Source organism: Triticum aestivum, chromosome 5B (genome assembly GCF_018294505.1).
Source record: "Triticum aestivum cultivar Chinese Spring chromosome 5B, IWGSC CS RefSeq v2.1, whole genome shotgun sequence".
Lineage (NCBI taxonomy): Eukaryota > Viridiplantae > Streptophyta > Magnoliopsida > Poales > Poaceae > Triticum > Triticum aestivum.
Genome location: NC_057807.1, coordinates 294,205,582 through 294,232,396, shown reverse-complemented (window position 1 = coordinate 294,232,396; position 26,815 = coordinate 294,205,582). Strand labels below are relative to the sequence as shown.

The window sequence follows — 26,815 nt, the reverse complement described above, 5'->3', positions numbered from 1 at the left end:
TGTTGTTCGAGATTCCTCCAGCCTTTTTCTTTCCCAACGCCAGTATATTCTTGATCTACTTAATCATGCTGATATGCTTGACTGTCAATCATCTCGCACTCCTGTCGATACTAGTTTTAAACTTTCGGCTGCCGGTGAACCCTTTTCAGATCCTACTCTCTATCGTAGCCTAACAGGTGCTCTCCAATATCTCACCATTACTCGTCCTGAAATCTCTTTTGCTGTTCAACAAGCATGTCTCTATATGCATGATCCCCGGGTTCCTCACTATAATCATGTTAAACGCATTCTTCGGTATTTAAAAGGAACTCTCAGTCATGGTCTCCACCTAAATAATTCTTCTCCAAACTCTCTTACCGCATACTCTGATGCAGACTGGGCTGGTTGTCCTGACACTCGAAGGTCCACTTCCGGTTTTTGTGTTTTTCTTGGTAATAATTTAATTTCTTGGTCCTCGAAAAGACAGGTTACGGTCTCATGTTCGTCGGCCGAGGTTGAGTATCGCGTCGTGGCACATGCCGTTGCAGATACAATCTGGATTCGGCAGTTACTCTCCGAGCTACACAGCCTATTGAGCAGGCCACTATTGTCTTCTGTGACAACTGACAACATATCAGCAGTCTACATGACCGGCAATCCAGTTTAACACCGACGCACAAAGCATATTGAGATTGATATTCATTTTGTTCGTGAAAAGGTCGCTCTTGGTCAGGTTCGGGTGCTTCATGTTCCCTCTATGGCTCAGTTTGCTGACATTTTCACCAAGGCACTGCCTACTAAGCCGTTTCAAGATATCTGTTTCAGTCTCAACGTCTTCGAGCCTGCCGTTGATACTGCGGGGGGATGTTAGAGTAGTCATTATGGTATACGACTTGTAGTCCAAGTCAGTTTTCTAACCCTACCCCAAGTCGGTTTGTACCCTCTTATATACTCTTGTATGCGGCACCAAATCAATCAATAAGCAACAGTTTTATTCATCCTTCAATACACTGTGAAGGGTGCCTTTTCTCTATCAATGTAAGTCATAAATATAATTTGATCAGACAAGTTCAAAACATCTATCTGGTATTATGAATCAAAATATGCGGCCCTAGACCACTTGGTACTATCCTCAATGGTTTATCACTGGCAACAAATTTTTGCTTGTTGGTTTGTGATGGTACAACATTGAGAATTACAAAGTAAAAGACCTACTCCGTCCCAAAAAGCTTGTCCATCAAATGGATGTATCTAGCACTAACTTGGTGCTAGATACATCCATTTGAGGGACAAACTTTTTCGGGCGGAGGGAGTACCTGACATAATATGACGTTCAGTAAGCAAAATATAGAAGTAAGAAAGGCTCACCACCCAGAGAAGTGTTTTAGGATTTCTAGTAGATATATTGTCAGTCACCAACTTAAAACCTTGATGTGAATCAACAATCTCCACAATGGTCATTGCACCAAGCAAGAAAAACACTATTTCACTAACTTCAGCAGTACTCTGACTTAGCTCTTGAATAGCTACATCGGTCGAGGGAGCCTTAATCATATGAAGAACAGAAAAGGAATGTTAAAGATCAACTAATGAATATCATCTAATTGATGCTTAAACATATTCATGACATGAGGATTATAAAATTGCAATAAAAATGTAAGCATCCTTGTAGTAAAATTATGCTGCTTCCAAACTAGATAGTCACTAGCAAAGACAGATCTTATTCATCTGTATGGCAAAGTCCAACTTTGCATCTGAGGATGCAAACACACAGGCATGACTTCCAGAGTATATATTTTAAACAAGTTGATACATCTAAACAGCAACTAAACATTGTTTGTAAGTTGTAAGTAACAACTAAGCACCATAATCCAACTTCAACGATGAAACTAGCATATAAATGAAGAATATCACAAAAGTCCTTGACAGTGATTACAGTTACAACAAAATGCAGAATTATTAGGAAAGTTTTTGATTTTTTATTAACAAGATAAACGAAAAGTGAAAATAATGGCATTGAATAAGTTGCCCATGTTTAAATTGGATGTATGCATATATCAACCATCATCAAGATAGCCCAAGTGCCCAACTGAATCAAATCTGAAATTGATGTTCAAGGGAGACGACTGATTACTTGAATTCTCAAAAGAGATGTTGGAAGTTCAAAGATGAATTCACAGATTTCAGCTTACCCCAATACTTCTGATAACCCATAGACAAACAGCCATCAGTAATCCAACTCCACTTTTGTTAAATGCCAGTGATTCCTCAAAAATGATACCTGCATACCCAAGAGCAAATACTAGCACCATTGCAATGTCCTGCAAAAGGAATGTAACCAAGTTCCCAAGAATCATCACCCCGACATCCACAACTACTGACATAAGGACATATGTAATATGCATGCTAGGATAAATACACTACATAGTTAAACTGGTAATTCTAATTTGGTCAAAAACTAGGAGTGTATGAACCTGGTTAGCAGCAACCCAGGAATGGTTTATTGCAGCTGCCCCAGCCAAAGCCGTTGCAAGGATAGCTAGAGCTTTAACAAGATCATTCTTTGGCTTGTAGTTAGCTTCAAAATACTGTGAGCTAACTTCATCAACAGAGCATAAAGGGTCACAATTTCCAGTCGTCTCCGATAGCTGAAATTTTGGTGAAACACGAACATCTTAGAAACTGCATAGAATATTGTAGGCAGTAGAAACAACAAAACACCAGTGCACACATACAGGTACAGTCGCTATATCAGTGCTCAAGAACTCCTATAGCATACAAAAAATCAGCAATGTCACAGGAGTTCTTGAGTTTCATATGGATCTGCAAATCTTACTTTTCTGTGTGAGGAGCATTATATGAAATTGCAAATATTCCGTCACTATATCATTATTCTCTCCCTAAAATTAAATTAGAAATAACACTATGCACCATGCACGTGATGTCTGATAGTTGCATTGTTTAATAAAAACATATGAAACTTCCACAGATAAATTGAGGTAAAAAATAAACATCCTTTTGCTGTCCATGAACATGTTCTCTAAAACTTGCATCGATAATTGAACATAATATGCAAATCAAATTGTAGCATACCAGTATTATAATCCGAGCTTTGGTGTGGATTTTCCAGACGGGGATTACTTTCAGTAATAACACTGAAGAAACCATTCCCAAACTATTTCTATAGTCCCAGAAAGGTGGCATACAAATGGGAGTTTCCATAAGAGGAACATTACGGATGATCTTATAGACTTCCATGACTTAAACTTAAAGGTACCTAACCGAAGAAACTTGGATTTTAGACCAAAGTGTTACTATTTTAGTTAAGTTTGATCTAATGGCTATAATTCTAGTGGACTAGTGGTGATATGGATCTATTCTTATTCTGCATTAGGAGTCGATTTGAGAATAAAGGAAGATTTGCAAAACCATCTGATACTCCTCCCTCAGAAAAAGTATAGTACTCCAAACTTGCTAGTAGTTGCTGTGGAACCAGAGTAAAATGACTACTGTCAAGCTACCATTTCATAAACTTGGAGATGACAGGAAATAGCAACAAAGTGAAAAAGAAATATGCTTCTAAATTCGTTTTCATTTTTCCGAACTACATATTACAGTGCACTTAGCAGCAACATGTAGAATTTAGAGTGAATTCCAGTTTTTACCCTTTACTTTCACATTTTTTACACTAATTACCTCATTTAACATTTTTTCATCCCGATTATCCCATTTAGCAAAAGTCTTGCCAGTTTTTACCCCAATAATTTTTTTAAGAGACATCTGCGAGCCTAGGAGGATTCGCTTAGGTAGCTGGAACGTAGGGTCTCTGACAGGGAAGCTTCGGGAGCTAGTTGATGCAGCGGTGAGGAGAGGTGTTGATATCCTTTGCGTCCAAGAAACCAAATGGAGGGGACAAAAGGCGAAGGAGGTGGAGGATACCGGCTTCAAGTTGTGGTACACGGGGACGGCTGCAAACAGAAATGGCGTAGGCATCTTGATCAACAAGAGCCTCAAGTATGGAGTGGTAGACGTGAAGAAACGTGGGGACCGGATTATCCTGGTCAAGCTGGTAGTTGGGGACTTAGTTCTCAATGTTATCAGCGCGTATGCCCCGCAAGTAGGACACAATGAGAACACCAAGAGGGAGTTCTGGGAAGGCCTAGAAGACATGGTTAGGAGTGTACCGATTGGCGAGAAGTTCTTCATAGGAGGAGACCTCAATGGCCATGTAGGTACATCTAACACAGGTTTTGGAGGGGCGCATGGGGGCTTTGGCTATGGCATCAGGAATCAAGAAGGAGAAGATGTCTTAAGCTCTGCTCTAGCCTACGACATGATTGTAGCTAACACCCTCTTTAGAAAGAGAGAATCACATCTGGTGACTTTTAGTAGTGGCCAACACTCTAGCCAGATTGATTTCATCCTCTCGAGAAGAAAAGATAGGCGTGCGTGCCTAGACTGTAAGGTGATACCTGGAGAGAGTGTTGTGCCTCAGCATAAGCTGGTGGTTGCTGACTTCCGCTTTCGGATTCATGTCCAGCGGGATAAGCGTGCCAAAGTCGCTAGAACGAAGTGGTGGAAGCTCAAGGGGAGGTAGCTCAGGCGTTCAAGGAGAGGGTCATTAAGGAGGGCCCTTGGGAGGAAGGAGGGGATGCGGACAATGTGTGGATGAAGATGGCGACTTGCATTCGTAAGGTGGCCTCGGATGAGTTTGGAGTGTCCAGGGGAAGGAGAAGCGAAGATAAGGATACCTGGTGGTGGAATGATGATGTCCAGAAGGCGATTAAAGAGAAAAAAGATTGCTTCAGACGCCTATACCTGGACAGGAGTGTAGACAACATAGAGAAGTACAAGATGGCGAAGAAGGCTGCAAAGCGAGTTGTCAGTGAAGCAAGGGGTCGGGCATATGAGGACCTCTACCAACGGTTAGGCACGAAGGAAGGCGAAAGGGACATCTATAAGATGGCCAAGATCCGAGAGAGGAAGACGAGGGATATTGGTCAAGTCAAATGCATCAAGGACGGGGCAAACCAACTCTTGGTGAAGGACGAGGAGATTAAGCATAGATGGCGGGAATACTTCGACAAGTTGTTCAATGGGGAGAATGAGAGTTCTACCATTGAACTGGACGACTCCTTTGATGAGACCAGCATGCGTTTTGTGCGGCGAATCCAGGAGTCTGAGGTCAAGGAGGCTTTAAAAAGGATGAAAGGAGGCAAGGCGATGGGCCCTGATAGTGTCCCCATTGAGGTGTGGAAAGGACTTGGGGACACAGCGATAGTATGGCTAACCAGGCTTTTCAACCTCATTTTTCGGGCAAACAAGAAGGCAGAAGAATGGAGACGTAGTATATTAGTACCAATCTTCAAGAACAAGGGGGATGTTCAGAGTTGTACTAATTACCGTGGAATTAAGCTGATGAGCCATACAATGAAGCTATGGGAGAGAGTCATTGAGCACCGCTTAAGAAGAATGACAAGCGTGACCAAAAATCAGTCTGGTTTCATGCCTGGGAGGTCAACCATGGAAGCCATTTTCTTGGTACGACAACTTATGGAGAGATACAGGGAGCAAAAGAAGGACTTGCATATGGTGTTCATTGACTTGGAGAAGGCCTATGATAAGATACCGAGGAATGTCATGTGGTGGGCCTTGGAGAAACACAAAGTCCCAGCAAAGTACATTACCCTCATCAAGGACATGTACGATAATGTTGTGACAAGTGTTCGAACAAGTGATGTCGACACTGATGACTTCCCGATTAAGATAGGACTACATCAGGGGTCAGCTTTGAGCCCTTATCTTTTTGCCTTGGTGATGGATGAAGTCACAAGGGATATACAAGGAGATATCTCATGGTGTATGCTCTTTGCGGATGATGTGGTGCTAGTTGACGATAGTCGGAAGGGGGTAAAGAAGTTAGAGTTATGGAGACAAACCTTGGAATCGAAAGGGTTTAGGCTTAGTAGAACTAAAACCGAGTACATGATGTGCGGTTTCAGTACTACTAGGTGTGAGGAGGAGGTTAGCCTTGAGGGGCAGGTGGTACCTCAGAAGGACACCTTTCGATATTTGGGGTCAATGCTACAGGAGGATGGATGTGAACAATCGAATCAAAGTCGAATGGATGAAGTGGCGCCAAGCTTCTGGCATTCTCTGTGACAAGAGAGTGCCACAAAAGCTAAAAGGCAAGTTTTACAGGACGACTGTTCGACCTGCAATGTTGTATGGCGCTGAGTGTTGGCCGACTAAAAGGCGACATGTTCAACAATTAGGTGTGGCAGAGATGCGTATGTTGAGATCGATGTGTGGCCACACGAGGAAGGATAGAGTCCGGAATGATGATATACGAGATAGAGTTGGGGTAGCACCAATTGAAGAGAAGCTTGTCCAACATCGCTTGAGATGGTTTGGGCATATTCAGCGCAGACCTCCAAAAGCTCCAGCGCATAGCGGGCGGCTAAAGCGTGCGGAGAATGTCAAGAGAGGCCGGGGTAGACCAAATTTGACATGGGAGGAGTCCGTTAAGAGAGACCTAAAGGATTGGAGTATCACCAGAGAACTAGCTATGGACAGGGGTGCGTGGAAGCTTGCTATACATGTGCCAGAGCCATGAGTTGGTCGCGAGATCTTATGGGTTTCACCTCTAGCCTACCCCAACTTGTTTGGGACTAAAGGCTTTGTTGCTGTTTGTATCTGCGAGCTGACTCCCTGTCATTAGACTTCTTGGCATTTTTTCCAATGCTCGAACCGCTCACTTGGTTTTACCGCACCCGTTTTTTTTCTCATGGCTGTCACGTACGTGCACACCACATCGAGGGAAAGAGGAACAGTTATCTTCAGCGGTCAAGTACATTCAACTTTGCATTGTGGGTTGTGCTTCGTTGGTTTAACGATAATCCTACACCTACTAAGAGCTACAACAAGTTTTACGTAACATTCCCTCAACTATTCTCCCCCCCCCCACCCCACCCCCCCTGAATTTCAAGGGGGTGGGCTCCTCATCCCCCTTACTCTCAATCACAAATTGCCAGCTGTCTGATTAGGTAATTCGTAGGTGTAGCATCGCTTATAGGTTTAATGCGATGATATTTTAGTCCTCTTCCTTGATGCAAAACATCGTAGGAACCATTTATTTCATGCTTTCGGAGATCATCAAACAAAAACATCACAATCTATTTTACAGGCCTGCAATGCTATTGTCGAACATGTGTTTTTAGTGGGCTCCAATGACGTGTCTCCATTGAAAATTAGTACTACCAGTTATTAACATAATAGTGAAATAAGAACCATTTTGTTTTAATAAAATGTACGTTTGGGCACTTAGTCTCGAGTAAAACTAATACGATCTTTGTAAGAAGGCTCTTAAAAATTACAACAACAACAACAACAACAACAACAACAAAGCCTTTAGTCCCAAACAAGTTGGGGTAGGCTAGAGGTGAAACCCATAAGATCTCGCAACCAACTCATGGCTCTGGCACATGGATAGCAAGCTTCCACGCACCCCTGTCCATAGCTAGCTCTTTGTCGATACTCCAATCCTTCAGGTCTCTCTTAACGGACTCCTCCCATGTCAAAATCGGTCGACCCCGCCCTCTCTTGACATTCTCCGCACGCTTTAGCCGTCCGCTATGCACTAGAGCTTCTGGAGGCCTGCGCTGAATATGCCCAAACCATCTCAAACGATGTTGGACAAGCTTCTCCTCAATTGGTGCTACCCCAACTCTATCTCGTATATCATCATTCCGGACTCGATCCTTCCTCGTGTGGCCACACATCCATCTCAACATACGCATCTCCGCCACACCTAACTGTTGAACATGTCGCCTTAAAAATTAAAAGGGGTAAAAATAGACAAGATTGTCACTAAATGGGGTAATCTGGATGAAAATTTGTTAAATAGGGTAAATAATGTCGAAAATGGTTAATTAGGGGGTAAAACCCGGAATTCACTCTAGAATTTATGTAACATGCTATTTACTGCATCCATGTTTTGACCAAACCTGTTTATCAGCGAATTATCGCATGTAAATGATTTTGTGCGAGATGCATTAAGAGGCTGAGCAATCGGAGCTCAGATCAGCAGTTGACCTAAAGGCGGGTTCTTAGACTCGTCCATCGTTTTCAGGGGGGAGGTTGGCCCTCCCTTAGATTAGATCACGACAATTCAGGCCCGCGAGATCCTTGACGGGAAACTTGCCGAGACCTGGGCCCGGCTTCTTCGTGCACCGGCACCCCAGCCTCCGGCAGGGGCGCTGGTCGAGGAAATCCGCGGCCGCACCCGCTCCCGCACTGCCGCTCTCAGAGCTCACAGCGCTTCCACCGTTCTGGGGTCAAGCAGCCCCCCAATGGCGGTTTAGATGCGTGTTCTCTTCTGGAACATCCGCGGCTTCGGCCATGACGGCCGCCGCCGCCAACTCATTGAGTTCATGTGTGATGAACACATCGACATCATTGCCATCCAAGAAACCATGCGTACGGAGTTCTGTCTCCCCGAGCTTGATAGCCTTAGCCCGCACATGTTTGCCTGGCATTGGCTCCCTTCTAGTGGGACCACTGGGCACTCGGGTGGCATCCTTCACCTAGAAGGATGCCACCTTTGAGGTGGGTGGTATGGACCGGGGCGAATTCTTCGTTAGCATGGAGATCTTTGAGCGAGCTCTCAACTTCAAGTGGGAGATCATCATTGTTTATGGACCGGCAGACCACCGTTGATCCCCGACCTTCCTTGCTGAGCTACAGCAGAAGGTCTCCGCTTCCTCCCGGTTGTTGTGGGAGGTGACTTTAACCTCATCCGCTCCCCGGACGAGAAAAGCAACGACCGGATTAACTGACCCCGGATGCAGATGTTCAACGACTGCATCGCGGAGCTCGGCCTCCGCGAGCTTGAGCGGACGGGCACCAGGTTTACCTGGACTAACCGTCAGACTGACCCGACGCGATCCGTGCTGGATCGCGTCCTAGTTTCTCCGGATTGGGAGCTTAGATGCCCCCTGGCCTCGCTGCGGGCGATCACCCGGATCGGGTCCGATCACGTCCCTCTCCTCTCCACCGCCGATGAACGCCCCCCCCCCATTCCTCCGCGGTTCCGGTCTGAGCTCTTTTGGCTGAATCAGGCGGGGTTCCGTGAGGTTGTCGCGACTAAGTGGATCGCTGCGCGCAACTCTCCCCACCGTTCCATGTCCGCGGTTGACTCGTGGCAGTTTTGCGCCAAGCTCGCCCGCCAATTTATGAAGGGGTGGGGCGCGAACCTTGGCCGTGACTTACGCGATCGCAAGAAAGCCCTCTTGACTGCCATCCAAGCCCTGGACACCCGCGCTGACACTTTCGGGATCTCCCCGGATGAATGGATGTTGAGATATGATCTCGAGGATCAGCTCTCGGCCATCTACACGGACGAGGAAGCGTACTGGAGGCTCCGCGGCACCCAACGGTGGGTGCTCCATGGGGATGCTAATACGGCTTACTTCCAGGCTATTGCTAATGGGCGGCGACGACGGAACTCCATCCACTCCCTTTGGGATGGAGATGCCCAGCTCGTTCGCCCCTCGGACATCCGAGCTCATGTAGATGGCTTCTATAAAGCCCTTTTCTCCCCCACCCCTCGGGGTGGTGCTGCTCTGGCCCCCGATACCTGGTCGGTGGGCCAGCTAGTATCCGCCGAGACTAATGCCGCCTTGGTGGCACCGTTCTCGGAGGAGGAGGTTCTCGCGGTGATCATGGGCATGAACCCCTCCTCGGCCCCGGGTCCGGATGGTTTGCCGGTAACCTTTTTCAAATCGTTCTGGCACATCATCAAACCGGAGGTCATGGCCCTCTTCGACGAGTTCTTCTCGTGGACCATGGACCTTGGGCGCCTGAACTATGGGGTAATCACCCTCATCCCCAAAGTTCCGGGCGCTTCGGACATCCGCCAGTTGCGTCCTATCACGGTGATTAATGTGATTTTTCGGATTTTGGCCAAAGGGTACGCCAATAGGGTGACCCTTTTAGCTGACTCCATCACCCACCCCAACCAATCCGCCTTCATTCAAGGGTGGTTTATTTTGGATGGGGTCTTGGTCTTCCATGAAGTCCTTCATGAAGCCCGGGCCAAGCACCTTCGCGCGGTCTTCCTGAAGCTCGACTTCCATAAAGCCTATGATACGGTTCACTGGCCCTTCCTACGGGAAGTCTTGCTCCGCAAGGGCTTCGACAACCGGTGGGTGACCCGCGTTATGCAGCTCGTCTCCTGCGGTCGGACCGCGGTTAACATTAACGGGGAGATCGGGTCATACTTCCCCACCCTTTGTGGGGTTCGTCAGGTTGACCCGTTTTCCCCGTTTCTGTCCAACATGGTGGTAGATGCCCTTGCTGTCATCTTGGACAAGGCCAAAGCCGTTGGCCATATCCAAGGCTTAGTCCCCCATCTGGTAGGAGCGGGAGGGGTCTTCCTCCTACAATATGCTGATGACACCATAATAATGGTGGAGGGATCCGCTTCCGACATAGCTAACTTGAAGTTCCTCCTCCTCTACTTCCAGCAGATGTCTGGACTCACTATCAACTTCGATAAGAGCGAAGTGATGATCCTTGGCTTTCCTCCGGAGGAGGCCCAGGACATCGCTGACCGGCTGAACTGCCGCCTGGATACCTTCCCCACAACCTACTTGGGGATACCCATTAGTGACTCTCGGCTTACTGTCGCTGACCTCCGCCCGACTGTGACCCAGATGCAGCACAGGGTTGAGCCCTGGCGAGGGAGGTGGCTCTCGAAAGCGGCCCGGGTAATCCTCATCAACTCCTTGCTTGCTAGCCTCCTCTGGTTTCTCATGAGCTTCTACCGCCTCCATGAGACTCTCCATCAGGAGATCGCCAAATACCAGTCTAGGTTTTTCTGGGCCGGCGAGGGCGACAAGCAGAAATACCACATGGTGAGTTGGCCAGACATCTGCAAACCCAAGGACCAGGGTGGTCTTGGGATTCTGTCATCTCGGCGCATGAACATCGCTCTCCTGACCCGATGGCTCTGGCGTATCGCCAATGAGGAGGGAGGCCTATGGCTCACCATCATCCGTAATAAATACCTCAGGGGCCAACCTCTAGCCTTCTGCCAGAGCTCTGGTGGCTCCCAGTTCTGGCAGGCTGTGATCCAGCTCCTGCCCATCCTCCGCATCGACACGTCCATCTCGGTAGGCTCTGGGTCATCGACCCTGTTCTGGTTCGACCGTTGGTTAGGGGATTCCCCCCTGGCTGCTCGATTCCCGGACCTATTCACTATTGCGGTTGACCCTCGGGTCTTTGTCGAGACGGCCCTTATTGACTTAGGGCGTCTCGCTTTCCGGCGCCCCTTCGGCCCCCTTGAGGTTGCCGCTTGGGACTCCCTCCTTCAGGACATCGCCCTTCTCCCGATGGACGTCGAGGGTGTCTCTGACTCCGTCTCCTGGCGGCTAGAGTCCTCTGGCCGCTTCTCCACTAAGTCCCTCTATGCAGCCATCGCGCCCTCGACTACGCCGGAACCCTTTAGCCTGATCTGGGACATTCGCTTGCCTCTGAAGATTAGGATCTTCCTGTGGCAGTGGATCCGCGGACGCCTCCCCTCTGGGATTGAGGTCCTCAAGTGTAATGGCCCAGGGGATGGGCTATGCCCCTTGTGTGGCACGGTGGAGGATGCTAATCACATCTTCTTCTCTTGCTCCACTGCCCAGTTCCTGTGGGCCTGCTTCTGCGAGACGGTCGGTGGACAGTGGTGCAACACCAACTTCCCTGACCTTGTTGCTGAGATCCACGCCTCCCCTCCTCGCAACCGCCATATTAGATGGCTTTGCGTTGGGCACCTCGCCTGGTCGCTTTGGACCATCCGCAACAAGCTTGTTATTTAGAAAGTGCCTCTCCGTCGTGCGACTGACGCAATCTTCAAAATGTGTGGCTACTTGCAACTTTGGCGGCCGCTTAGCCGCCCCCAGGATCGGGACGCCATCAACACCCTCCTCGCCGACCTTCGCTTGATGGCCTTCCGGGTAGCGCCCCCGCTGCCACCCCCTCCCCCGGAGCCCGACTAGATGCTACTCGGGTTGCTGGGCTGAGTGTGTGTTTTGATTTCAGGGCTTGTTGTGTTGTGCCCTCAGCATTAACCCTATTGTGTACTCATTTGTGCTTGTGAGACCTTTGTGTGTGTGTGCGTGTGTGGAACTTTGTTAGATGTTGGCTTGGCCAGTTTGCTTTATATATAAAGCGGGGCGAAAGCCTTTTTCGGTAAAAGGCAGGTTCTTCGGTCTTTTGTTGCCCTATTCATTTTGGCAGTAATCCTATATTCTTTTCACGAGGAGGCAATAATGAATAACCCTACATGGCATACCAATTTATTCAAATAAAGCATATGTGAATCGAATGCTTTACTCTTGATGCGGGCAGTTTGCACATTCTGTGAGAGAACTTGGAACCGCACTAGCATGGGAAATAATCTGTTAAAATGTAAGTCGATACCATATCAAACTACCTCGTAGTCCATGGGCTCCTCGTCCTCGGGCGGCACGGGCGGCGGGGGCGACGAGGAGGGGGAGGAGGCGCAGAAGCGGAGCGAGCGGCGCCATCGCTGGGTGGAAGGGAGCGGGAGCGGGGTTGTGGCAAGGGGCGGCGGACGGTGGTAGCTGCGGCGGCGGAGTGAGGGGAAGGAGGGGAGGGAAGGGGAGGCTGCTCGGCTGCCGGCGAGCAAGTAGGAGGAGAGCGCCATTGCCAGTGGGGGTTTTGCGGAGTGGCCGTCGAATCGAATCGAATGGATGGATGAGAAACCAGTGCGTGTGGGCCCGGCAGTTCAGACGGCAAACGGATTGAAGGAATCTGTGTACGGACAAGACAAACTGATACGTACGTCCTTTGGCCGGTCCCGGCTCGATTTGTTGGAGTTTGTTAAGATAATGAGCCAGCTTGGCTGGTGAATTTTTACATGCTTTTTTCAGTTTTAATAGGGTTTGTGTTCTTAGTAGAAATGAAAGACCGTGGTGCCTCTCTGAAAATGGAATAAGTTTCTTCCCGTCTAGCCCTCATCTCGATGATGCATGCATCTAGCATCGTGGAAGGGCGCGTGGAGTCTCAGCCTAAAACTAATCCTAGCTCGTACAAGGCTCATGGGCCCAAGTGAAGGTGATGCAACACATTTAGACTTGTAGTTTGATTCGAATTCTGCTGCAGCGTCAGATTGTTTTGTCAATATCTCCACGCTCCGAACGAATTTGAAAGTGAATCCAATTGGAATGGAAAGTGCACGAATCTACTTTCCAACAAAAAAGAATCACTCAATTCGGAGTCCAGATAAAAAAGATATTGGCGTTTTGAGTCAGGTATGTCTGTGCAATCCGAATTTGAGATCAGAATGTGAGAGACTTAGACTCTATCTTCTCGTGTGCTAAAAGTGCGTGAGGGGACTTCTTGAACATCACATAAACGTCTCTCTTTCCCTTATATTCGTATGTGGATTATACAAGTGTCTGGTAGTTCTGCAATTAGGCATGAAACAAAAAGAGGCGAAGTATTTTTGTTCCGCATAGCATATAAATAAATTATTACATAACTTTTATCAGAAATCACCTCAAATAAATACGTGTATGTAATATTTGTGATCATATGTAAGGTAACATGTCCTCATCATTCTCCCCTTCTTGCAAAGCCGTCCTCGTCATTGCTTAATCTGAAATGTGGCTAACAAAAGAGAGAATGTGTACATGTTATATATGTATATGTCATCCATTTTTACTTCCCTTGGTTTTTGCACATATGACACATGTATATATGAGTAACTTTCATAGTTCATAAAATATAAAGTCAAAATATTATCACAAAAAGTAGAAGGCATGAAAATATTGCAAGCACATATAAGTGAAGCTCTTATTCATATTGTCAGGAATCGTTGCATGGAAAAAATTCTACGCACATACAATGATCTATCCATGGAGATGCATAGCAACGAGGGGGAGAATGTGTCTACGTACCCTCGTAGACCGTAAGCGGAAGTGTTTCACAACGCGGTTGATGTAGTCGAACTTCTTCGCGCTTCAACCGATTAAGTACCGAACGCATGACACCTCCGCGTTCTGCACACGTTCAGCTCGGTGACGTCCCTCGCCTTCTTGATCCAGCAAGACGTCGAGGTAGTAGATGAGTTCCGTCAGCATGACGGCGTGGTGACGGTGATGGTGAAGTGATCTTCGCAGGGCTTCGCCTAAGCAATACAAAAATATGACTGGAGGCGTAAACGATGGAGGGAGACACCGCACATAGCTAACAATTGTTCTGGGGTGTGCTAGGCCCCCCTCCCACATATATATAGGTGGGAGGGAGGAAGGAGCAGCCGTAGGAGGCGCCCAAGTAGGAGGAATCCTACTTGGAGTCCTTCCCAAGCCCCCCCCCCATGTGCCATATATAACTGAGGGAGAAGGAAAGAGGGGGGAGGGAAGGAAGGGGGAGTCCTACTCCACACTTTCCTTTCCCTTCCCCTCTTTCCTTCTCCTCCTAGGCCGGCCTGCTATGTGGGGTGCACCCGCCCCTTGTGGCAGGTGGGTTCCCTCTCTTGGCCCATAAGGCCCATATCTTTGCCGGGGGTGCTCGAAACTCCTTTCCGGTGACCTGATAAGTACCCGGTACCCTCCGAAACACTTCCGCTGTCCGAATAACATCGTCCTATATATCAGTCTTTACCTCTCGACCATTTTGAGACTTCTCGTCATGTCTGTGATCTCATCCGTGTAACATCCCAAATTTTTAATTTGGAATGTTATACATTAGATCATCATTGCATATCATATTTTAATGCATTTTGGCTAGATCCTAGAAGTTCTACGCAACTCAAGGACCATGGAGAGAGTTGGGGATTTCGTTATTTTCATATTTGAGTTTTCTCAAATTTTGAAAAGAGGATCATTTGATTTTAATTATTTTCTCTTCGTATATTTCTGTTATAAAAATAAAAGAGAGAGAATAAAATGACTTTCCCAAAATAAAGAAATATTGGGGATTAAATATTAAAAATCAAATAAGATTTTATTTTGGGATTTTATTGCTATTTTATTTGCATAGGAAAAATGCGTGTTTTTCAAAATTGCATTTTAGGCCCAAATAAATGTTCATCTTGTCCAACATATTTTTAGAGGACGGGAAAAATTTATTTTGGGATTTTTGGAGTCTGTTTAGTATTTTTTTTCTTTCTTTTTCTGCAGGTCAGAATTATTTAAAAAAAAGAGGAAACCGACTCCGCAGCCCACCGCCGCCTGCCCCGCAGCCCACCGCCGCCTGCAGCCCACCCGCGCCCCCAAACCCTAGCCGCCGTCGCCGCCGGAATTGGCCGCCGCCGCCGCCGTTTTTTCGGTTTATTTCTGTAAACCCTAGATCTAGATCCGGGTTTTTTAATTCCGGTTTATGTTTGTTAGATCGGTTTTTCCGACGGTTTATTTATTTTGCGGACGTTCGTCCGTACGTTCGTTTTAACGAACGGTTTTCATCGTTTAGCCGCAGATAGCGAACGTTCGTTCGTTAGCATGTTCGTCAGTTTTTCTTTTTCTCGGGTTTTTCGCGATTATTTTCGATCGCGATTTCTGATCCGATTTTCGTTTTAGTATAACTTTTTGCTCGTTTATCGAAATCAGGCGATTCAAGTGCCCAGAGTTTTGTCTCGAAACTCTCTATCCGTTTAACCAACTCAAACAAGTTTTTTCTACTATAAAATTTGACTTAGGTCCAGATTAGTAAATGAAGCTTGTTTCTTTCGCCGTTTGAGTTTAGTTGCTTCGTTTGATTTGATTCTTTTTGCAAACCGGAGTTCTTAAGTTGAACTTTCTGGTTAGATCTCTTATTTGAGTTTTATATGTGCATTAGATGCGTGCTTATTGTATGCTTGTTTGTTTGCGATAGAGTACCCGGAGTGCGCAGCCTGCTACTACGAGTCTCTAGGTTTCACGGATCATCAGCAAGGCAAGTAACACTTTAATCATACCTCTTTACTATCCATCTTTGTTGCATTAGATCAATCCTCAAATAATTGCATGGTTAGGATCTGATTAATATGTGGGTTTTGGAAGTAGATGAGGTAGTACCTATTGTCCTGTTTATTATCAAACCTTTGGGAGTTACTTCTACGTTTGCTTATATTGCTATGCTATGCTTGTAGACGTGGATTGGGTGAGTGTATCCATGACAGATGTGAGTATTGTTAATTAATGGTTCAACTTAAGGTGGCAACTTTAATACACATCTGGGTGGATTGAGGCACCTGGGGAACCCAGTGTTGCCTGTATTTTTGGAAATCCCGGGGTACCGTGTGATTCTCCTATGGACCGCCACCCAGGCTCAAAGGGATCAAGACATTTTTCATGCTAGAAACTTCCGTGTGCAGCCATAAGCTATTATGGGCTCTAGCATAGTTGATTAAGTCGTGTGAACTCTTACAGTGGTAGACTAGCAGATGTAGGGGAAAGTAGGTGTAACTGTCTACCCATCGTAAGGTGCTAACGCTTCTGAAAGACTGTGTCTCGGTCATCCATTTCTCGAACACCATGTAGTGCGAGAAATCCAACGGAGGAGATCGAGTCTTGTGGGGAAAAGTGCGCAAACCTCTGCAGAGTGTATAAACTAATCATGGTTAGACGTGTCCCCGGTTATGGACGTTTTGAGTATCTAGTTCTTGGATTAACATGTGAATCTCATCATGTTACTTAATTTAATTTTGATTGGGTTTAATGATGATGCTTAATTGGGATTCAGTTGGGTGAACCTTCTCAATGTTTAACAACCACCATAATAGTTAAATAAAATTTATTCCTTTGTTGTAGGTAAAAATTGGCTTTATGCAAAACTGTAACCATAGAGCTTTTCACCAGCCATATATGCATGTAGTGATAGAATTATTCTGTTCATTACTCTCTATGTGTTACATTGCCAGCATATTCCATGTGCTGACCCGTTTCGGGCTGCAGCGTTCATGTTGCAGACTTTTCAAACGACGAGTAAGGTGTCTTAGGTCGTGATCCTTCACTCAGTGATGCCATTGGAGTTGATGGACTCACTTTATCTTCCAAGCCTTCCGCTGTTATCATTATTAAATGGCCTTAAGCCATATTTATTGTAATAAGTTCTCTTTTGAGACATTAGATGTAATAAGTGTGTGATTGCTACTCTGTTATAAATCCTTCAAGTACTGTGCATGTCAGCATTACCAATCCAGGGATGACACTGATGCACAGGGATCAGACTGTTTGAGGTCTGGTCGCTACAAGATGGTATCAGAGCACACGCTGACTGTAGGACACGACCACTAAGATAAAGCCATAGATCACTACTCTCTTCTCATTTCTGACTCCTCTCCCTTTTCTACTCTTTAGGATGGCGGATGCAAGGAACAAGTTTACCCAACCGGATGAAGATACCCCTTTTGGACGCCACTTGAAGGAAGTCACTAGATACCTGAACATCAGAGTACCAAGTTTCACCGGGACCTACATCGCCACTTTACCAGAAGAGGAGCGTTGGATGATTCAAGTTCAAGTTCCAAGAAGGAAGTTCATGCCAATCACTGAGCCCATAGAGTTTTCCTTTGATGCACCAACCTGGAGTCTAGGAAAGAGCATGGTAGCCCACATCACCATGGGATGCATTGGAGAAGTCTACCATAAGGATCTCAAGGATACTATCTACCAGATTTTTGGGCGCCGAGATGAGTAATGGGAGATGATCAGCACCAGGAAGAATAGATCCATTGCAGAATTCATCCAGGAGTTAAACCAGCACATTCGACGCCAGGAGAACCAGATGTGCGCAGGCATGATAGATCTGAAGAAGGCTATGACCAGGATCACGGAGCTGGAAGAAGAACTCAAGACTACACGCGATGGATATGAGGAGGAAATGACGACACTCGTGGATAAGAATGATGACCTGAAGAAGAAGCTAAAAGTATTCATGGGATACCCCACGCCAGGAGGAGAAGAAGACGATTCCACTTGCCCGGAGAACTACATCATCATCGACGACACCGACTCGGACCCCGACGATAGTGATGATGACTATGTTGTTGAAGCTCGATCAGATATCATCGACCGATCAATTTTTCTAGTCGACCACCATATCAGTAGTAGTATTCCCCCATGTATATAGCATAGTCCGAGCACTTTTTGTAACGATAGTTAGACTGTTGTATGCCCTTGTTTGAATTGATTGAAGTGATATTGATTGTGTTTGTCTCATGTGCATATGGGTAGTGTTTTCCCTCTAGATCTATATCTATTTTGTATTCTTTCTAAACCCTCAGATGCCTCCGAGACGTGACAATGGATTTGCTTTCCCACCGGAGCTCACTTAGTTGATCCAGCAGTAGAATGCATTGATGCAGATACTAGTCCAGAATCAGAATCAGGGGAACAACAACAACAACAACAACAACAACCCACCACCACCACCTGTTGATCACTTAGCCCATTTCTTGAGGCTTAATCCACCGGTGTTCTCCAGTAGCACTGAGCCGATAGTTGCAGATGATTGGCTCTGCAAGATTGGGAGGGAGTTGACCACTGCAGGATGCACAGATGCGGAGAGAGTGCATTTTGCCGCACACCAGCTTGATGGACCCGTAGCATCATGGTGGAAGAATTTCACAGCCACTTACCCCATTGACACTGTCACATGGGACCAGTTTCAGCAGGCTTTCCATACTGCCCATGTTTCAGCAGGAGCTATGGCCATGAAGAAGCGTGAGTTTCACAACTTGCGCCAAGGAGGACGCACTGTTGGCTAGTATGTGGATGATTTTAGTAAGTTAGCACGTTATGCCCCAGATGACGTTGCTATGGATGCAGCTAAGCAGGAGAAGTTTTTGGAAGGAGTGAATGATGAGATGAGCATGCAGTTGATGGTGGCGACCTTCAACAACTACCAGGAGTTGGTAGATAGAGCTCTCATGATTGAAGGGAAGCAGCAGCAGATTAACAGCCGCAAGAGGAAGTATGGACAAGGGGAGTACAATTCTGGAGCTCAGCAGAAGCCTCGTTTTACCCCGAACTCGGGAGGACCTTTTCAGCATACCCATGGAGGCCACAATCATAATGGAGGGAGTTTGCACAACCATAGTGGCCCCAGGAGTGGGAATGGTAATGGAGGAAGCAACGGCCAGAACCGTACCAACCCATCAACCCTAGCCAAGAAGGATCAACCCCAGCCAAGAAGGATCTGAGCCACGTCACTTGCTACAAGTGCCAGAAGACTGGACATTATGCCAATGGATGTCCCGAAGCAAAGAATGGAAATGGCAATGGAAGCTCTGGGAAGAAGTCAAACCCTTTCAACAGGGGACAGGTGAACCACATTAACGTGGAGGAGGTTGAAGCCCAGCCAGATGCAGTAATAGGTAAGTTTTTGGTTAAGTCATTTACTGCAATCGTTCTTTTTGACACTGGTGCATCGCGTTCATACATATCAAGGGGATTTGTGGATAAGTATAAACTGCCCACCAAAGTTCTTAGAACACCCATGTTAGTAAGCTCACCAGGAGCGGAGTATATGGCAAGTCAAGGATGTTTTCAGATGCCATTGACCATAGGTAGGCATGTTTTCCCCTCGGATCTAATAATTTTGGAGTCGCAAGGTTTGGATGTGATTCTGGGTATGGATTGGCTATCGATGTATGGAGGAAACATCGATTGCGCCAGTAAGACAATTTTGCTCACCACCCCAGAAGGAAGAAGGATCAAGTATGTATCATGGCATGAGCCGAAGAGGACTCAAGTGAATTCCTTATCAGGAGGAAGTACCAGTGGTGAAGGATTTTCCTGATGTATTTCCAGAAGAGTTGCCAGGCATGCCACTAGATAGAGACATTGAGTTTTTGATTGAGCTTTTGCCAGGAACAGGGCCGATATCTAAGAGACCATACAGGATGCCCGCAAAAGATTTGGAGGAAATTAAGAAGCAAATTAAGGAATTACTGGATAAAAGCTATATTCGCCCAAGTTCGTCACCTTGGGGATCGCCAGTGCTTCTCGTAGAGAAGAAGGATGGATCATTGAGGATGGTTGTTGATTATCGAGGGTTGAATGAAGTGACAATCAAGAACAAGTACCCAATACCGATGATCAACGATTTGTTTGACTAGTTGCAAGGAGCTAAAGTATTTTCCAAGATTGGTGTGCGATCAGGATACCACCAGTTGAAGGTTCGAGAGCAGGATATACCCAAGACAGCTTTTACCACAAGGTACGGGCTACACTACAAAAAAAGACACATCCCTGACATTTTGGGCCGAACGAAACTTTTTTCTGTCATACATATGACACTTCTATGACGATAATTGTGACAAAACCCGGTATCATCATAGATGTGGTGGGCTCCTACTTCTGTGACAAAAAATCATGACAGAAAATGGGCTTTTTGTCCTGGGTGGGCCGGAGACGCAGTTGCATGACATTCTTTGGGCCGTCCATGACGTAAAAACCGTGGTAGAAGCGAGGGCGAGGAAAATTTTGGGGAGTTCTCGATTACGGTGGGCGGTCGGGGGCCGAGCGATGTGCGTTTCTCTCGTACATGTACACGCGTGTGTGCGAGGTGTTGGCTCTAACTGAACCCGAGCGAGGCATTGGGCTCTAACTGAACCCGAGCGATTGCACTGCAGGCTACACGTTACTAAACCCGAGCGATCGATCGATGGCTATTAACTGAACTCGATCGAGCGATTCCTTCGCTACTGCTGCTAACTGAAGCCGATCGATGCTGCCTCTCTGGATGAACAGTGAGCGTTGTGTGGGGGGGGGGGGGGTTGGATGAACAGTGAGCGGTGGCCTTGCCTCTGGATGAACAGGACCCCGTGGTGTGGAGGGTTGGATGAACATGACGACCCCATGGAGGGCTGGATGAATAGTAGATGGTGGAGGGGTGCCCATGGAGGGGTGGTTGAATAGTAGGCGGTGGAGTAGTGCGCGGTGGAGGCTGGATCAACAGGAGCCCGTGGAGGCTGGAGGAGGTCGACGGTGGAGATGAAGAGTATCCCGTGGAGTCCCGTTATGTGGTACGCCACACCCCTCCCGATGAACAAGACCCCCTTTTCGACCGTAGCACTCCAACACAAGTCCGTTTCGTCCGTTTTGCGGTATGCCACACCCCTCCCGATCAACAGGACCCCCGTTTCGACCGTAGTGCTCCAACACAAGTCTATTTCATCCGTTTTGCGGTACGCTACACTCCTCCCGATCAACAAGACCCCCGTTTCGACCGTAGGAGGTCCGTTTCCTCCGTTTTGCGGTACGCCACACCCCTCCCGATGAACAGGATCCTGTTTCGAATGTGGCTGGTCGAACACAAGGTCGTTTCCTCCATTTTGCGGTACGCTAGGCCTCGTTTCCATCGCCCGTTCCGTCCAAGCCCTCCCTGCCCCGCAGCCCACTGCCGCCTGCAGCCCACCGCCGCCTGCAGCCCACCCTCAAGTTGAGAGGACTTGTGTGCGGCAGCAATCCTTGGTGGGGAGAAGCGAGATGATCTCCTCAAGGATGACACCCGGGAGATCGCTGATGCGGTCCACCGGAGATTCTATCGGTTCCTCAGATCCGGGTGGGGGGGGGGGATCGCCACTTCTCCCCGCGCTACCGGGTGCGGGATCTACAACCGGCGTCGCCGCTGGCGGGAGCCTCATCTTATTGGCGCTAGGGCCAGTCGACTCCATTTTCCTTGTGGGCATCGTGCCGAGCTCACGGGTTTGAGCAGAGTAGCCAAAGACGAGCCTAGTGGCAATGCGAGTGGGGAAGAAGGAGGGCTGGGGATTTCTGTAGGAGTGGAAGAAGAGGAGCAGGTGTTTTCTGTATGAGTGAGGAAGAAGGTGAGCGGGGTTTTCTAGATGAGTGAGGAAGATTGGAGAGCGGGGGGAATTGGGGGGGGGGGGACGGAAGCGGGAGAGCGAGTTGTTCGTGTTTACAAGGCCCGCTGCACTAACTACTCGCTTTTTCCCAAGAACCGCTCTCTTCTTTTGCATTGCTGCATTGGAGTTGGCGCATGGACTTGGCTGACTGGCCATGCATGCAGGATGCATGTGCCCGTCGGCCACTGCACGCGTCTGGTTTGTTACTAGGCCTATTTAATAGGGTGGTTATGGAGTAAATTAAGGAGATTTATTTTCTCTGTGTGCATCCACCAAATTAGAGGATGCGGTACTGGATGCAGACACTCACATTAAACTAACATTCAGAAGAACAAAAGTTCAGCATGTCTATGCATCTCAATGATTCACCATACTATAACCAATACAAAGCTGTGAGAAGGTGTGGAAATAAAGAAAATCGGTCGATGCTTCTCTGAGCAAAGGGCCTCCCTGCGCACGCATTAATTTCCTGGGCATGCTTGTTTCTTCTCAAAGTTGCGAGCACTTTGAGCATGTTGGCAACTCCACAGCTAGCTAGCTGCCTCATCTTGCAATTGATGCTGACACATTTGCAGCAAACACATGAGGCAATAGAGATGACTCAACATGGGTCCATATTGTGTTGTTCCCCTGAAATCATATTCATTGTCCTGAATCTGAAAAGATAGGAAAACAATAGCTATACTTAAACAGTGTTGCAAAACAGTAGCACATATCAATAGCTCGGCATGACAAAACATGATCATCTGGACGAAGGGGATACTGACCTGCCTGAGGAAGATTATATATAATTTCATAAGTCCTTGGTTGATTTCCACCTTCGGCTGCACTGCTTGTTTGCTCCTCCACACATGATAGGATCGTTCCGCACTGCATTCAGCAAGTCAACGTACGAATAAGCTAATTTCATCTTGTGGTGGTCATTGTACCTAGTTACGAATGTAGGAATACCTGGAGCACCATGAGGTTAGCTGACAGCAGGTAGATGCAGCCATATAAATTTTGTGCGGTGCTACCAAAATTGAGGTTTGTACCCCTTCCGGTTATGAGAATTCTTCTTGAAGTTGGTAGAATGTGACGGCTCGTTCTTTGCATCAAACTTGCCTTTCCCCTGAGATTTGTTCTTGTTGTTTTGGGGCTGGTTGGGCTGGAAGTTCTTCTCGTGTACCATGTGGGCACTAGAAGCTCCCTCAGCGACCCGAGCACGTGTGTTTTTTGCTCTCGCCTTCTCCTCAAAATCAAGAGTGCTAATGAGATCCAAAACAGAAAACTCATGTCTCTTGTTTTTCAGAGAAGTTGCAAAATCATTCCACGAAGGTGGAAGCTTGGCAATGATGGTCCCAGCAACAAATTTGTCCGACAACACACACTTAAAGTACTCAAGTTCCTTAGAGAGTGACTATATCTCATGAGTCTGCTGAACAACAGAGCGCTCATCAGTCATCTTGTAGTCACAGGATTGCTCCATGACGTACAACTCGTTGCCAGCGCTCGAGGGCCCAAATGTGGCCTCGAGCGCAGCCCACATGTCTTTGCCGCTGTCAAACGACATACATGAATCCACAATGGAATCGTCAAGAACACTCAGCATGGCGGCTTTGAAGAGGGTATCCATGTTCTGAAAATCTCCCTGTTGTGTAGGATTAAGATCGCCCTCAGGCTTACCCTTAGTGGCGTCATAGCAGTACATGATCTGAAACCAATATACTGCTCTTGTGCGCCACCTTTAATATTGCACCCCCTTAAAAGTAGGCGACTTCAAAAGTGCAGCAAAACCACTTAGAGTAAATTGCCTGTAATCAGGTTTTTGGATTGGATTGTTGAATATATGAGCAATTTAGTATGAGATTTAATCTGAATCAGCAATAAATAGATCATGACAACAATTGCAGACATCAAAGTAATGATGCAGACTAAACCATGAGGACATAATCACATACTGTACAGCGGGAGCAGAACCGATGTGGTTGATGTTGTCACTCATGTCGTTGATGAAGAGGTCACCGAGGTCGGGGAAGAAGACTGTCGTTGAGGAAGTCGTCGCTGGCAACAGTCATAGGAGTGTGCTCCCCAAAAACCTGATCGCCCCTCTCCCGTACAGGATCACGAAAGGCGGGGTTCGGAGGCCTGCTGTCCCTTCTCGTGGTGCACGCCGGACTAGAGAAGAATTGTGTGGTGGCGCTAAGATCTGGAACAGTGTGAAACCATATGATACAGCAGCGGCTAGGGTAGAGCATGTCAGGTCGGTCGTGCGAGTATAATAGTAGGCCTTTGGCCCCCAAACCCCACGTCCAAGTCAATAATAGCTCAAAAAAAGTCAATAATAGCCCCACCAAGGTTTGTCTAAAAAAACGGAGTAATTAAGGCGTCCATTAGTCCCTTTAGTATAAATACTATATCATTAATAATGGCCCCACCTTTTGTCTCACAAAGTATGTTGGAGTACAACCGGCTACACGTTTACAATCCGCTTCTCTTGTCTCTCCTCTTCTCTCTCCTTCAACTAAGCACAAATACTATATTTAAATCCTTATAGCCTGCTTATGTCATCTAATTGTAGTACTTGCTCTAAAGTTACTCTCCACTATGTAGTTTGAAATGTCGGGCGTGCAGCGGGTGGTGCCCTCAGTCGGCGCGCCGCTTCAACGGTGGAAGCAATGAGAGGTCGCTTCGCCCTGACTTGCCATCAATGTGGAGCGGCGGGCGCAGCTGGTGCCGGGCGGGAAGCGCGCGCGGGAGGGGGAGGGGTTTTTGTTGGGCCAAGAAGGTGAGAAGCCAACTTGGGATCGGTTCGGACGGGGAAATATCATATGCTCCCATACTCTGCATATGACACTAGTCTATGTTACTACTCCCTCCTTTCTGGTTTATAGAGATGTTTAGAGTAACATAGTAATATGTTACAGTATAAGTTACTCCCTACTATGACCAGCCTTGGCCTCTCCCAGTGCTCCACCATGTATAGCTGCTAAGCCTGCCACATAGGCATAAAATATGATGTGGCACCAATAAACTAAGCACCTATGCATTGAAGACTTGAGTTACTAAGCCATTTAATGCACTTAGCACCTCATCTAAAGAGCATGGTTAATAGTATAGCCAGCTGCTAGCTATAAGCCAGTGCCATGTCATCTACAGCCCATCTTATAGTCAACATGTACAATAGTAGATCAAAAGAGTGTACTACTTTTTTATTATGTGGCCCACCTTTCATTCTCACAAAGTGCCTAGGAGCACGTGCTAGAGCTGGCTCTTCACGAAGAGCCCGCTTACCTTCTCTCTCCTCTTCTCTTTCCTCCAACTAAGTAGAAAAATACTAGTTTATTACTTATAGCCCACTGACTCAACTCTATTGTACTTGCTCTAAGCACATCTAAGCACTTACTAGCACCCCCTTGACCATGGACCTTGACGGTGTACGTCACCTTGTGTCTCATAATTTTCCTCGTCATCCTCTGAGTCCTAGAAGATCTCACCCACATCATCATTAGCATGTAGCCGCCTTGATAGATAACATTCGCAGAAGGAGTAGAGGCGACTGGGGACGCACCACCACCATGCCGTGGGCACTCCGTATGTGCTCATGTGCGTGCAGCGTGCGTGTGTTTTCCATCGGTGCTAGATCTAAGGCGAGGCTGCGGTCGTCTTCGTCTCCGACTAGTAGTTGAGTAACGACGGCAAAGAGGTGCTGCAAGAGATGTGTATGCACTGTTGCGTGCAAGCTTTGCCGTAGCACGATGAAGCGGACGTCGCCGCGGATGGCGCACGCCTCCATGCAGCCGAGTGTGTGCGCATGCATGTGTTATTCACGTGCATTCCGCGGTCGAGCGTGTGTGCATGCACGTGTTGTGTACGTGTGTTGTGTGCTCCATGCTGTGCGCGTATGTGCATGAGTTGGATCAGATGGAGTTAGTGCGTTGGCTTGTGTACATGCGTGGCTGCATGCGTCCTGTACATGCGTGGCTTGTTGCGTGGTTATCAATAATTCAATATACACTACTCCCTCCGTTCCTAAATATAAGTCTTTCTAGCCATTTCAAATAGACTACAACATACGGATGTATGTAAACATATTTTAGAGTGTAGATTCACTCATTTTGTTTTGTATGTAGTCCCTTATTGAAATCTCTAAAAAGACTTATATTTGGGAACGGAGGGAGTATAAAACATCTTCAACTTAGCATCCTGGTGTACCGTTTCTAGTGGTTAGCGAAAAGTTCATGTTCTTTTATTTGTTTATAGGTGGGCAGGCGGCAAAACACAGGGGAAAACGCGCAAGGTTCCTTGCAGACGCTGCACCGCGAGGTTCCTTGCTCCTTCTCGGTCATCGGGAATCTATGCTCTTCAACTCTTTTCTTTTACGTGAGATTTGTTCATCCTTTTCCCAACATGCGAGACATCTAGCATCAAGGTGCACATGTCATGCAAGAAAATGGAGATAATCAAATAAGAAGTGCGTAAGTCAGTCGTGCGGGGGGAAAAGCAGGGGGAAACCCTTTTTTGTAAGTGAGTCGTGCACTTTGATGGCACCTACGCAATATTTTTTCTCCTCGATGGCATGTGAATAGTGCACATACTCAACGACGGAGCACGGGATGGTAGCAATGACATGGTCAGCCCTTTTTTGTAGAGAGTACGTACTACTAGTAAACAACTTTGATGTGTCCCGTCAACTCGCAGAATGATGAGAAGCTTGATTACGCCTTCTCCCTCGCCAACACGTGCGCGGTGGCTCGCAGCATGAGGAGAAACTTTTGCTTACAAGCGGTGGACGTGCAGCAGTTCATTTGGTGTCAGATTGCCAGAAGCACTACTGTAGAACCATCGACTTCCGGAAGAGGCGAAGAGCCAAGCGCAAGGTCACCTACTAACCTTAGGCTAGGCGTAGTGGGAGTAACATAAGTAGGGGTACCTCCTTTTTTTATTCTAGAAACAACCACATGCAAATATCAAGGTGCTGATTACATAGAA

General features: G+C 47.1%; 1 protein-coding gene across 1 annotated transcript in view; it reads right to left on the bottom strand.

Annotated features, from left to right (window-relative positions):
• Nucleotides 1-12,753, bottom strand: part of LOC123111475 (sodium/proton antiporter 2) — a 31,395-nt gene extending 18,642 nt beyond the window's left edge. Inside the window, exons 1-4 of the mRNA XM_044532275.1 lie at nt 12,461-12,753; nt 2,454-2,627; nt 2,172-2,300; nt 1,348-1,524 (exon numbers count right to left, since the gene is read on the bottom strand). Of these exons, the coding sequence (XP_044388210.1) occupies nt 1,348-1,524; nt 2,172-2,300; nt 2,454-2,627; nt 12,461-12,694 (714 nt within the window). The 5' untranslated portion in view covers nt 12,695-12,753. The remainder of the gene's footprint in view (nt 1-1,347; nt 1,525-2,171; nt 2,301-2,453; nt 2,628-12,460) is intronic.
• Nucleotides 12,754-26,815: the final 14,062 nt, after the last annotated feature.